At 53.1% G+C, this 13,177-nt stretch overlaps 3 protein-coding genes across 7 annotated transcripts in view; 2 read left to right on the top strand and 1 right to left on the bottom strand.

The window, feature by feature from the left end:
* Positions 1-13,177, top strand: part of TSPEAR (thrombospondin-type laminin G domain and EAR repeats) — a 216,983-nt gene that overhangs the window by 108,681 nt on the left and 95,125 nt on the right. The window lies entirely within an intron of this gene.
* On the bottom strand, positions 1,242-2,977 carry LOC105555523 (keratin-associated protein 10-4). Of its 5 annotated transcripts, XM_012002502.1 has the most exons (3): positions 2,777-2,968; positions 2,485-2,746; positions 1,242-2,004 (listed from the first exon to the last, which is right to left on the bottom strand). In XM_012002502.1, the coding sequence occupies exons 1-3, from the start codon at positions 2,966-2,968 to the stop codon at positions 1,682-1,684; spliced, it is 777 nt and encodes a 258-aa protein (XP_011857892.1). In that variant the 3' UTR covers positions 1,242-1,681. The 5 variants fall into 5 exon arrangements, with proteins under 5 accessions (XP_011857892.1, XP_011857889.1, XP_011857890.1 ...); XM_012002499.1 differs by having other exon boundaries at positions 1,242-2,045; positions 2,193-2,977; XM_012002500.1 differs by having other exon boundaries at positions 1,242-1,978; positions 2,138-2,977.
* Positions 11,612-12,502, top strand: LOC105555522 (keratin-associated protein 10-12-like). Its single transcript, XM_012002497.1, has 2 exons — positions 11,612-11,962; positions 12,074-12,502. The coding sequence occupies exons 1-2, from the start codon at positions 11,612-11,614 to the stop codon at positions 12,500-12,502; spliced, it is 780 nt and encodes a 259-aa protein (XP_011857887.1).

Raw genomic sequence — 13,177 nt, forward strand, 5'->3', positions numbered from 1 at the left:
GAGCCAAGTCTGGGATGCGCAGAGGAGGACGTGCTTCTCTGAGCAAGGCCCCTCCGTCTTGCTGTCTGTGGGATTCAGGTGCCTGTAGTTGGGGGGCTCACCACATGGTCCTCTTGGTGCCTCCTGGACAGCCAGAGGAAAGCCAGTGAGGCAAAGCCTGGCTGCCGACTTAGGGTGCAGCCCTCATGCCAGGTGGGGTATGTGGGGGCTTATTCCTTGCTGGTGCTCCAGCCCCATGCCAGAGTTTCAGGTCACAGCCTCTGTGGCCACCACAGGGGAGGGATGGCTTGTTGCAGGCGCAGGACGGCTCTGCTCCTCGTGAAACCCACGATGGCCTGGCCTCACCCAGCCTCCTCCTCTGTCTCCACCCCGTCTGGAGCAGGAGTCAAAGGAAGCACCACCAGAAATGTGCCCAGCACTGTCCTAGGACAGCATTGTCGTCACTTGGGAAGGGCACCCTGGGGCCCCAAGGCCACTCAGGGTGGCGATTCTCCAGGAGGACACAGGCCACAGAGGTCATGGTACTCACGGCTGTGAGTTCCCACAGGAGAGGACACTGAGAAAGATCAGCCAAGAGAAGGATGCCTGGGACCAAGTCCAGGGGCACCAAGCTCAGCTTTGGAGGCCTCTCCCGGGGCAGGGGTCACACAGGACCCCCCTTACTCCCCTTGCAAGCGGCTGGGACTCTGCGTGTGTGACGTTGGGGACGCCCTGCCTGGTGGTGTACCCAGGGATTGGTCACATGAGCAGCTTCTGCCTGGGCTGCGCCAGAATTCCAGAGACTCCCCGCGGGGACGGGAGTGTCTGCCTAAACGACATGGTACAAACAGCTCAGGCCCAGTGAGTGGGGCGGGGTAAGCCCCTCGGAAATCCCAGTTGCCATATTCTAGCCAAAGGCCAGACCAGCCAGCAGGCCTCAGGACGCCCACTGTGTGGACCTTTTCTGCACACACGGCCATGGGGTTTCCTTTCTGGAGCCAGGGGCTGGACACAACCCAGTCTCCGGGGAGCCCCCAGGGCAGCTCCACCCAGGGCAGGCGCTGCTGTTGGATCACTCACCTCTCCCATCCCTCAGGCCTGCCTACCCCTCAGACATCCCTGTGGTGAGGGTGGGGCGGGGCTGCCAGGACACCTGGGAAGGACAGGGACCTCGTGGCGTGGGAGCAGCCCAGGACCACCCATGGGTAGGGGGCATCAGGCAGGGGTCTTTGGTTGTGAACAACAAGAATGAATTCCAGTTGTACTTTTTAGGAAAGGAATTTATTAGAAGGGTCTGACCTGTTCCCATGGTCAGGGAAGACAGAGAAAGAGGCCCAGGCCCACAGCAGGGGAGGAGCAGAGCTCGCCACTGGGCCAGGGCAGTGACGAGAAACCCACACCGGATACGTGTCTGCCCTCGTTTCTCCCCACACCGGGTCACGGCCTGGGAGGACCCACTGACTTTGCTGGGTCACTGCCCACCTGTTGCTGGGGAGGCAGGGCTGGGTAATTGGGGGAAAGTCAAGACTTGGAGAAACAGCTGAGCTGCTGCTAGGAGGAGAAGTGCACACTGGGTGGCCAGCTGACCACTGACGCCCACTGCAGGGCTCAGGAGCGGGATGTGGAGAGCCGTCAAGGGTAAAGAACCCAGGGGTGCAGGGGGCAGTGAGCACTCGGCTTTGGATGATCTTAAGGAGATCACTCAGCAGCTGGACTTCTGGGTTGAGGTGGGGCCGCAGCATGCCGGGCGGGAGCATGCAGGGCAGCAAAGGAGGGACACACAGGAGGCTGGACGGCAGCAGCTGGACTGGCAGGAGGAGGTGGGGGCACAGCAGGAGGAGACAGGCATGCAGCAGGCGGGCCTGCACACGGGGCGGCAGAGGAGAGACACGGAGGAGGAGGGTCTGCAGCAGGAGGTGGTGCAGCAAGCTGGCTGGCAGCTAGACTGCTGGCAGCATGAAGTGGAAGCCCCAGAGCAAACAGGCACACAGCTCACAGGCTTGCAGCAGACAGGCACGCAGCAGCCTTGCTGGCTTTGGAAGGAGGTGCAGCAAGCCGGCTGGCAGCTAGACTGCTGGCAGCACAGAGAGGAAGCCCCAGAGCAGATAGGCACACAGCAGATGGGCTTGCAGCAGACGGGCTTGCAGCAGACAGGCACACAGCAGGACTGCTGGCATGGGGAGGAGGTGCAGCAAGCCGGCTGGCAGCTAGACTGCTGGCAGCATGAAGAGGAATCCTCAGAGCAGGTGGGCACACAGCACACAGGCTTGCAGCAGACAGGCACACAACAGGACTGCTGGCAGGGGCAGGAGGTACAGCAATCTGACTGGCAGCTAGACTGCTGGCAGCACGAGGGCGTGCAGGAGCTGGTGCAGCCTGATTGGCAGGGGCTGGGCTCACAGGCCGCCTGGCAGGAGGGGCTGGGCACAGAGCTCACACAGCTAGACTGCTGACAGCACAAAGAGGAAATCCCAGAGCAGATGGGCTTGCGGCAGACGGGCACACAGCAGGCCTGCTGGCAGGGGGAGGAGGTGCAGCAAGCTGGCTGGCAGCTAGACTGCTGGCAGCATGAAGAAGAAGCCCCACTGTAGACGGGCACACAGCACACAGGCTTGCAGCAGACAGTCTTGCAGCAGACAGGCACGCAGCAGGACTGCTGGCACAGGGAGGAGGTGCAGCAAGCCGGCTGGCAGCTAGACTGCTGGCAGCACGAGGATGTGCAAGAGCTGGTGCAGCCTGATTGGCAGGGGCTGGGCTCACAGGCCACCTGGCAGCAGGGGCTGGACACACAGCTCACTGGGGTGCAGACCAGGGTCAGGCAGGGGGCCGGGGCACAGCAGCTGGGGGCACAGCAGGGGGGTTCACAGCAGCTCTCTGGGCAGTCGTCCACCTGCCAGGAGTCAGAGCAAGAGTCACAGGAACCAGGAAGGCAGACGCGGCTGCCGTAGCTCATGTTGCTGGAGCAGACGGACATGGTGGACGCGGCCATGCTGGGGGTTGAGCTGGAGGAGACGGGAGTGAGTGGTTGAGTGAGTGGGTGGGTGAGTGGGTAAGTGGGTGGGTGAGTGGGTGAGTGAGTGGGTGGGTGAGTGGGTGAGTGAGTGGGTGGGTGAGTGGGTGAGTGGGTGAGTGAGTGTGTGTGTTAGGTGCTCAAGGATGTTGGCTTTTATATCTGTCCCTGGCCTGTTGTCCCAGCTGGAGTGTCAACAACTCCCACCCCTTCCTTGTTTGTGTTTAAAACCTAGAGAACTCTTATTAGTGTGAGTTTCATGTTTAGTCCTATGAGATGCCGTTCAGTTTGTGAAGTCCAGAGTCTATATTTGGGTCTGTTGACATACCATCACCTCCTTTGGCTCCAGAGCATAATATTGAAGTAGACAGGGTAGAATGTCTGGAAATAGAGTGTCACGGGGGCCTATGCTGGCTGCAGGAGAGATCCATCCATCCTAATCCCAGTGTCTGTGGGCCGTCGCCAGGGGACTCTGCTTGTCTGGGTGGCTGTGGCTTCTGGAATGCCAGGCTCGAGAAACCCCAGTCAGTGATGGCGTGAGGGTGGAACATTCCTAGAAGTGACTCCCCACACGCGCTCTGTTGCGTGAAGTCCCCCCTCAAGGGCTTTAGAGCAAGTGGCAAATGGGAAAGGGTGGACAGTGGTGTGAGCCATTTGCCATCAGGTTCACAGTAGTTCCTAGGGGGCTGTGCACCCCCTCTTCCATATGGGCACTTAGGGAGGCCCCAGATCCCCGTATGGGGCCTCCCATCTCCATTTGCTTTTATCCCGAACACTGCGACCCTGTGAGTCTAACCCAGAACACCTAATGCATCTCCTCCGCAGAAAGCACAGCCACCCGCGACAGCACTGCTGTGTGAGAAGCAGAGAGCACTGCTTTCGCTTCCAGTGTATTTTCTTGATTGCTCACTAAGTCCTTGGTCACCCCAGCTAGACATCTGATCTAAGTCTCCATTTCTTCTGCAAATAATATCCAATTGGCCATCACGTCTTTTTGGTTCTTTCTGCTAAATGTTTCCGATTTTATCTGATACTTTTACTTCTCAAGCATTCATTTATTCACGATGCAGTGAGTCCTCCCCTGTGCTGGAGATTGCACCAGGTGCTGAGAATGTGAAGGTGAAGGGTCAGTAGCCCTGACGGTGCGCCCCACCAGGGAGGGAGGTGGGCTGCTTGGTGGCTGGTGATGTCAGTGATGACTGGGCACAGCCCAGCATGCATGGGGCCCAGAGGAGTGGCCCCTTTCCAGGTGAGAGGGCTCCAGGGGCCCTTCTGGTGGGATTCGATGCCCAGGCAAACCTCAGAGGCTCAGGGCGTTCTGTGTCTCTATCTGTGTTTCCTAGTCCAGGTCTCTTAACTCCTAGGGGATTTAAGAAAAGTACAAAAGGCCTCAGAGGGTTAGAAAGTCAGTTACGTGGTGGGATGAATTGTCTTTCTGTATATTTTGAACTATAAAAATAATATAAATTTGAGCATGGCCTGGTTCCTCCAGAGGTACAGGATCTGGTCCTATAGGATGGAAGTACATTGAGAGAGAGAGAGAGAGAGAGAGAGAGAGAGAGAGAATGGGGGCCTCTGTTTCCATCTGGGACAAAGTAGCTGTGTCAGACATATACTCCTGCTGAGAACAACCTGAAAAGCTGAACGAAATGTTTTAAAAATGATTCCTTGAAAACTCTCATAAAAGAGCTGTTGAAGAAACTAAAGGTAATAGAATGACATCTTTAAAGGGCTGAAAGAAAATCACTGCAAGCCTAGAATTCTAGACCAGGAAGAACATTGTTCAAAGGTGAAAGTGAAACAAAACATTTCTGGATAATAACTGAGCAAATTGAACATGAGCAGACCCACATTACAGTAACTGTGAACAGGAATTTTTCAGGCAGGATGACTGAAAGATAAAAATGCAGGAAAGAACCAGGAGGATCTGAAAGGGTAATATTATTATATTTATAACGTCTTGTGGGGTCTAAACTACAAGCAGAGAAGTAATGCATGATGACATTAACAATAAAAGGTGAGAAGGATAAATGGAGTGAAAGTTTTCTAAGGTTTCAGGATTGCTTTGGAAGTGGTAGAAATGCTGATGTATGAATGCTGACACTTGAATAATCTAAGAATGTGTGCTATAATCTCTAAAGTGACCACTGAAGAGATAGCAAAAACTATGTACAAACAATAACGTTAGAAGTAAGGCTCAGAGTCGTAAGGAAAAATGGGCACTTAGACAAAGGATTTCTCAGCAAAGCAAATTTACTTCTGTGCAGAAGGGTGTTTCCCATATGGCTGGTTACCACGAGAGCACACAGAACAAAAGACACTAGAAGTTTTTATTCCTAGCAAGACTCCTGCCCCGTGTCCTTTCCCCATTGGCTGGGGTTGGACTGCACAATTTAAACTAGACCTGACTGGCTAAACATTTAAACTTTCTTAGATAAGATGGAGGCGTAATGGGAGACATGGGAGAGGAGGAAGGGGTCATCTATGGCAAACTGGAGAGCCAGTCTTTTCCTAAACACGGAATGGAATGTGAGCTGGTGCTGATAACACCACTGATGCTGCGGCATGCCTGGGCATGTAGTAAAGTCAGAAAGTAGAAAAGGAGAAGAAAGAGAGCGGGCGGGGTACTAGGAATTAAAGAATAAAAGGTTGAGCACACTGTTTGAAGAGAAGCCTTGCCGTATCTTATGAATAATGAATAGAACAGAAGAAGGAAAATAAATAATAAAAAATACTTGATTAATCCAAAATAGACAGGAAGTGATTTTTAAAAGAATCATTAAAATTTGGGACAAATAGAAATTGTACACTCAGATGGTAGATAGGTATAAACTAAATATCAGTCAATAAGTTAAAGTATCAGATATTCCAATTAAAATATATTATTGATCTGAATAAAAAATAGAAAACCTAACAACTACATGCTGCTTACAAGATACAGAACCTGAATACAAGAGTACAGAGACCAGGTGCCGTGGCTCCTGCCTGTAATCCCAGCACTATGAGAGCCTAGGGCAGTTGGATCACCTGAGGTCAGGAGTTCGAGACTAGCCTGGCCAACATGGTATAAAGCCCCATCTCTACTAAAAATACAAAATTAGCTGGGCATGGTGGTGGGCACCAGTAATCTCAGCTACTTGGGAGGCTGAGGCAGGAGAATCGCTTGAACCCATGAGGTGGAAGTTGCAGTGAGCTGAGATCGCACCACTGCCCTCCAGCCTGGGTGACAAGAGTGACACTCCATAAAAAAAAAAAAAAGAGAGAGAAAAAAGAAAAAGAGCACAGAAAGCTTGAAAGTAACAAAATGGAAGAAAATACACCATGCAAACACTAACTAAAATGCTGGCGTGACTTATGAATATCAGAAAAAGTAGATTTTAGAGCAATAGAGATGAAGAAAGAAATGTGTAAAGCCAAAAGAGTCAACCTACCAGGAAGATGTAACAATTCTAAATTTGGATGTATCTAATTACATAGCTTAAAACATAAAATTAAAAAATTAAAATAAAAACTGTTTTTTAATTTTTTAACTGACAGCTAAAAGTAGAAATAGAGAAAAGGGAAAATCATAGTGGGGGATGTTAATACACCTGTCGATAATGGTAGGAAAGGAAAGAAAAATCATCTCAGAGTAGAAAGGGCTATTCTAAGTTTTGAGTAAAACACGGAAGCCATCTAAAAAACCGATAAAACTAATTACATAAGAATTTTTAAATTGCAGGAGAGAAAACATCATAAACCAAGTCGAAAGACAAACAACAATATGGGAAACACATTTCCTATTCATATATCAGAGAAAGGGCTAATTTACTTAATATCCAAAGAGCTCCCACAAGTTAAGATCAATAACAGCAACATAACAGAAAATGAGCAAAGGATACAGAGGGACAACTGAAAGAAATATACATGGTTCTTAAATGTGAAAACATGCTTGGCCCCATTTAAAATGAGATAAAACAAATTTCATGGCCATATATCATTTTTTATATTGGAAAAAATGGAAACCATTGATGTTCCCGCTACGGGTTGGTGAGGGTGTGGGCAGACCACCCAGATGACTCGCTGCTGCTGGGCTGAGGATGGTTCCACAGCTTTGGCTGACAGTTTGCTGCTATGCATCAAAATTCAAAATCTCATGCCTTTGAGCCTGAATCACTAGGCTGACATCCTGTAGATACTCCTGGGTGGATACACGGTATGTGCAAAGGTCTCACAGCCATGAGATTGTCCAGACAGTGGGAGACAGACTCTAGGGTGGCCCCACATCCCTCACCTCCTGGTGGTCATTGGCTGTGTGCCCCACACCCCTTGAGTGTGGGTGGGCCTGTGACACGTGTGTAGACACAAGGAGCACAGAGACGGTGATGGGATGTGCATGATCCCATTACGTAAGGTCGTAATGCTCATCTTGGGAGGAATCTGTCTCCCTGGCTGGCTGTGAAGAAGCCAGCACATTGTGAGCTGCCCATTGAGGCCACATGGAAAGAGATGGTGGCAGCCTCCGGTTGACAGCTGGTGAGAAACTGAGGCACTTAGTCCAAGAAGCTGCAAGTAACTGAGTTCTGCTAACAATCACATGAGCTGGGAAGTGGATCCTTCTCCAATTGAACCTTCAGATGAGACACTCTGATATGGCCCTACAGAGACCCCAATTTAACTGTGCCTGGACTCCTGACCCACAGAAACTGAGATGATAAATGTGTGTTATTTGAACCCACTAAGCTTGTGGTACTTCATTACATGCAATGGAAAATGAACACACAGACCAACATGGAATTCTATGCAGCTGTAAACAAGAGAGAGATCATGATGTATGCATAGGAAAGGAGCTCCATGTTTACAAAAACATAGTAGGTAGAGTATGACATAATTTGTATTTTAAAAATTTATGTATACAGAGGCATTATATGTATGTATGTGTATGTACATATCTGTTGACAATATGCATAACAGAACGAGGTGATGTTTTGCTTTCCTGTCTCAGCTCGCATATGGTAAACAGGTGTCCTTGTGACGTTCTCCTCAGTGCCGCGCGTTCCTCCCTGATGCTGCGATCTTGTTGTTTAAAGTGTCCCAATACAGTGCTGCTGTGCTGCTCGGTGTCCGGAGCTCAGAAGGCTCCAGCACGTCTTACAGAGAAAACACATGTGTTCAACCAACTTCATTCAGGCTCTATGGGGCCGTTGGCTGTGAGTTCAGTGTTGATAAATCAACTATATAGATTCAATAAGGTGTCTTTAGACGGAAGCACTCATAAGACATGTCTATGCATTGATTGGTTGATGAGAATGTTGTGATCAGAGGCTCATGAGACCATAACCCTGTGCTTCTTCCTGTAGGAGCACTGGTTCAGTATTTGGTTATTCGCTGCTGGTGGAGACTATAGAACAGAACCTCTGGGAATAATGAGAAGGAGTTGTGTGTGTGTGTGTGTGTCTGTGTGTGTGCATATGTGGAAGAGGCAGACAGTTGTGTGTGTGTGTGCGCGCATATATGGAAGAGGCAGACAGTTGTGTGTGTGTGTGTGCATACACGGAAGAGGCAGACAGACAGAGACAGACAGAGACAGAGAGAGACAGAGAGAAAGAGAATAAATGGGTGAAAGTAGCTGCTTCCTGAGAGGAGAATTGAGTGACTGCTTGTGTTCACTTAAAAAAAATCACAATCTGGCCAGGTGCAATGGCTCAGGCCTGTAATCCTAGCATGTTTGGGAGGCCAAGGTTGGTGGATCACTTGAGGTCAGGAGTTTGAGACCAGCCTGGTTTCACCAACATGGTGAAACCCTGTCTCTACTAAAAATACAAAAATTAGCCAGGCCTGGTGGCTTATGCCTGTAATCCCAGCTACTCAGGAGACTGAGGCAGGAGAATTGCTGGAACCGGGTGGTGGAGGCTGCAGTGAGCTGAGATCGTACCACTGCACTCCAGCCTGGGCAACAGATTGAGACTCCATCTCAAAAAAATCACAGATCTGTAAGTTTGGAAAAAAAGAGGAGACTTTGTTTCTTCTACAGGGGCACAGCCTGCAAGAAGGCCATCCTGCAGGCTGGGAAGCACAGCTCTGGCCAAGACCAGGGCCAGGAGGAGGCACTTCAGAGCGGGAGGGGCTGGGGCAGGAGCTCCACGCTGACCAGGTTGGCTAAATACACGTGTGCAATAGGTTATGGAGGAATAGTGAATATTCATGAAGGAGGAAACGAACAAACATGCATGTAACATACAACCTGTTTTCACTCTGGGATTGTGAGAAACACGCTCACCCGTCCAAATCCAAAGAATGAAAGTAGAGGCGTGAGCAACAGTGAAAGTGAGACGCTAATGGGGGTCTTGCAAGACCAGGTGTCTGATGGGCAGGCACACCCAGCACAGTTTCAACAAGCAATTTATCCCCTAGTGTGCAGGTGCCTCCCCCATTCCTCGCAGCCTGAGTCCTGTGGGGTCACAGTCTTCCCGGACGTCACCTAGGTTTCATTATCCCCTTATAAGGTTACAGCTTGTCCCCTTCCCCACTTTACGTTTTGATTTCTCAATGGCAAAAGTTTCTTTCCTTTTATGGGTTAATCGTCCCCCACTTTTTCTTCCTCCCCTCTGACTTCTGTGAGTCTTATCACTCTTCCCAGATGTCTGTACCGTGTGGCTTGTCACATCTGCAAGGGAGCTGCCTGGACTTACCAGGGCCTGTTTTCTGAATATGGACCACTTAAAATGTACTTCTTGGCCGGGCGCGGTGGCTCACGCCTGTAATCCCAGTGCTTTAGGAGGCCGAGGCGGGTGGATCACAAGGTCAGGAGATTGAGACCATCCTGGCTAACACGGTGAAATCCCATCTCTACTAAAAATACAAAAAATTAGCCAGGCGTGGTGGCGGGCACCTGTAGTCCCAGCTACTCGGGAGGCTGAAGCAGGAGAATGGCGTGAACCCAGAAGGCGGAGCTTGCAGTGAGCCCAGATCGCGCCACTGCACTCCAGCCTGGGAGACAGAGCGAGACTCCATATTAAAAAAAAAAAAAAAAAAGGACTTCCTGTAGGCTGGAATCTTAACACGTCAGTGTGTCTCAATGAGGCTGTAAACCTCAGAGGTCTTCTCAGGACACAAAGGCACTCAAGAGGTAGCTTCTGTAAATCGGCTGGAGCTGGTCCACGGTCTGGGTCCCTTATCAGGAGGAGGCTCCTGAAGTCAGTCTCCCGCCCAATCAGAGCTGTGGCCACGGCTGTGGGACGTGGTCAGTTGGCGTCTGCAGGTGGATGGGCCGTGGTCGTTTGAATCTTGCTCATCCTCATGGCGGGGCCAGTGCGTGTTTAGCCGCTGGAGAAAAAGCAGCAGCTGTGGTGTGAGAGCAGAGTCCGTCCTCTCAGTGTAGGGTACTCAGCTCGACCCTTGCCTGGTGTGGCCTGAGGTCCTGTTTGTAATTCGATATCTTGGTGTCACAGAGTCTGTTCTGTGGGTCTTACCATCTCTATTTTAACTTTAATACGGGGCAGTGTTGGTGTCTAAACCCTAAAGGGAGGGGGTGTAACGCGGCGTGTCTGACCTCCCTCCCTGTCATGGCCAGGAACACAGTGTTTCAGGGGTCCCCGTGGCCAAGATGGGGTCCATTTAGTCAGTTGAGGGGCTTCAGCTTTATGTTTGGTTTACACTGGCAATAAGGTTGCAGTGAGATCAATGTCCCTTGGACCCATTTTGTGTCTTCCGTGCGGGTTCTTTGGACAGATGTCCCTTAATTTTAAGGTGGTGACACTAAGAGGCCTGGCACAGGGCTTGGAAGACAGGGCTGGGAAATGGGCCCCGCAGGAGGCTGGGTGGGGACTGACGGGCTGCCTCGAAGCAGAGCACACAGAGGAGCCACCCCAGGCGGGGACGAGGACTGCTGACCGCCACCGCTCAGCATGGTTACACTGCAGGTTCAGAACCCAAAACCACAGCCCAGGAGGATGTCATGCTGTCCAAGCAGGGAGGGGCCGAGCCCACCGTCCTTGCCTGGAACACACAGGTCCTGCTGCCTCCGAAACACAAGGACAAGGTGGGCACGAAACAGGGCAGGAGGTGCAGAGGCTGTGGGGATGAGAAGTCGTCCAGAGCTCAGAGGCAAGAGGTCTGGGCACAGGTACAGCTGCCCCCGCATGGCCCCGGGCAGGTCAGTGAAGGCTGCTGGGAACCAGGTTGTCCCTCAGAAGATGGCCACAGTCCTGCGTCCCACGATGGGGGAAAGACCACGCTGGATGAGGAGTTTCCACCACAAGAACACTTCCTAAGGTCGGCTGCCCGCAGAGGGACTCTGTGTCCCGGGGCTGCTGGGGCCAGGACTGGACAATGCCCCTGCCTGCGGCTTTCCCAGCTGCCAGAACCCAGCTGGGACCAGGCCCACCCCAGCTCCTGCCCCCAGGGATCCACGTGGGATGGGACACAGCCCAGATGTGACGGGAGATTTATGAGCTGGGCCACATCATAGGCAAACAAACACCCCTAATCCCGGCAGACTCCAGCTCTCAGCAACACGGAAGGGGAAGCTGTGGGCCCGGCGACAACAAGGCCAGGGGGAATAAAAGCCCGAGAACCCCAGCACCTCACAGGCTCACTCCCTCACCCACTCACTCCCTCACCCTCCGCCAGTTCAACCCCAGCATGGCCGCGTCCACCATGTCCGTCTGCTCCAGCAACATGAGCTACGGCAGCCGCGTCTGCCTTCCTGGTCCCTGTGACTCTTGCTCCAACTCCTGGCAGGTGGATGACTGCCCAGAGAGCTGCTGCGAGCCCCCCTGCTGCGCCCCCAGCTGCTGCACCCTGGCCCCCTGCCTGACCCTGGTCTGCACCCCAGTGAGCTGTGTGTCCAGCCCCTGCTGCCAGGCGATCTGTGAGTCCAGCCCCTGCCAATCAGGCTGCACCAGCTCCTGCACACCCTCGTGCTGCCAGCAGTCTAGCTGCCAGCCAGCCTGCTGCACCTCCTCCCCCTGCCAGCAGGCCTGCTGTGTGCCCGTCTGCTGCAAGCCTGTCTGCTGTGTGCCCAACTGCTCTGAGGATTCTTCTTCATGCTGCCAACAGTCTAGCTGCCAGCCAGCTTGCTGCACCTCCTCCTCCTGCCAGCAGGCCTGCTGTGTGCCTGTCTGCTGCAAGACCGTATGCTGTGTGCCCACCTGTTCTGGGGATTCCTCTTCATGCTGCCAGCAATCTAGCTGCCAGCTGGCTTGCTGCACCTCCTCCCCCTGCCAGCAGGCCTGCTGTGTGCCCGTCTGCTGCAAGTCTGTCTGCTGCAAGCCCGTCTGCTCTGGGGCTTCCACATCATGCTGCCAGCAGTCTAGCTGCCAGCCAGCTTGCTGCACCACCTCCTGCTGCAGACCCTCCTCCTCTGTGTCCCTCCTCTGCCGCCCCGTGTGCAGGTCCACCTGCTGCGTGCCCGTCTCCTCCTGCCAGACCAGCTGCTGCTACCCGGCCTCCTGCGTGTCCCTCCTCTGCCGCCCCACGTGCTCCCGCCCAGCCTGCTACAGCCTCTGCTCTGGCCAGAAGTCCAGCTGCTGACGGCGCTGAATGTCATCCAGAGTCCCTTCCCACCTGGGGCTGACCTCCCAGCGGGCCCAGCCAGCTCCTCCCTCTCTGGCATTGACACCCTCAGAATATGGGGCAGGCTCTTTGTCTTAGGGACCAGGATGCTCCCCCAGTCCTTCCCAGATGCTGGCTGCACAGCTGCTCCCCCAGACCCAAGTTCTGCAGAACTGACCCCAGCAGGCCTGGTTCCACCCTGGGCAGTGCCCCTCTGAGTTCTAATAAAGCCGCCTCTGTCTCACACCAACCTCTGTCCTGTCTGTGGACCCCTGGGGGGCACAGGGTGAGGTGGGAAGTGATGCCACCCCTGACTGCAGGGACAGTCCTGACCCCCAGCAGGCCTGGTTCCACCCTGGGCAGCACCCCTCTGAGTCCTAGTAAAGCTGCCTCTGTCTCTGTCGACCTTCGATCCTGTCTGTGGACCCCGAGAGGCGTGGGATGAGGCAGGAAGCAATGCGCCTGGTGCTGGCCTCTGTGAACCCTGAAGGCCAGGCTCCCTCTTAGCCCCGTGGGCCCCCAACCCCAGCACGTGACGCCCCAGACCATCTTAGGGAAGCTGCCTCTGGAACCAAGGCCAGGAGTTTTGGGACAAAGTGGACCCTGGCAGCAGCTCTGGGCCCCTGAGCCACATTCACCCTCCCTAGCTCCATG

This window comes from Mandrillus leucophaeus, unplaced genomic scaffold, assembly GCF_000951045.1.
Source record: "Mandrillus leucophaeus isolate KB7577 unplaced genomic scaffold, Mleu.le_1.0 Scaffold69, whole genome shotgun sequence".
Taxonomy (NCBI): domain Eukaryota; kingdom Metazoa; phylum Chordata; class Mammalia; order Primates; family Cercopithecidae; genus Mandrillus; species Mandrillus leucophaeus.

Bases quoted from the DNA above. Each gene is read 5' to 3' on its own strand.
- LOC105555522 (XM_012002497.1), top strand. From the start codon at position 11,612: ATGGCCGCGTCCACCATGTCCGTCTGCTCCAGCAACATGAGCTACGGC. The intron at 11,963-12,073 runs GTCTGCTGCAAG...TCCTGCCAGCAG, and splicing joins AGCAGGCCTGCTGTGTGCCC to GCCTGCTGTGTGCCTGTCTG.
- LOC105555523 (XM_012002498.1), bottom strand. From the start codon at position 2,968: ATGGCCGCGTCCACCATGTCCGTCTGCTCCAGCAACATGAGCTACGGC.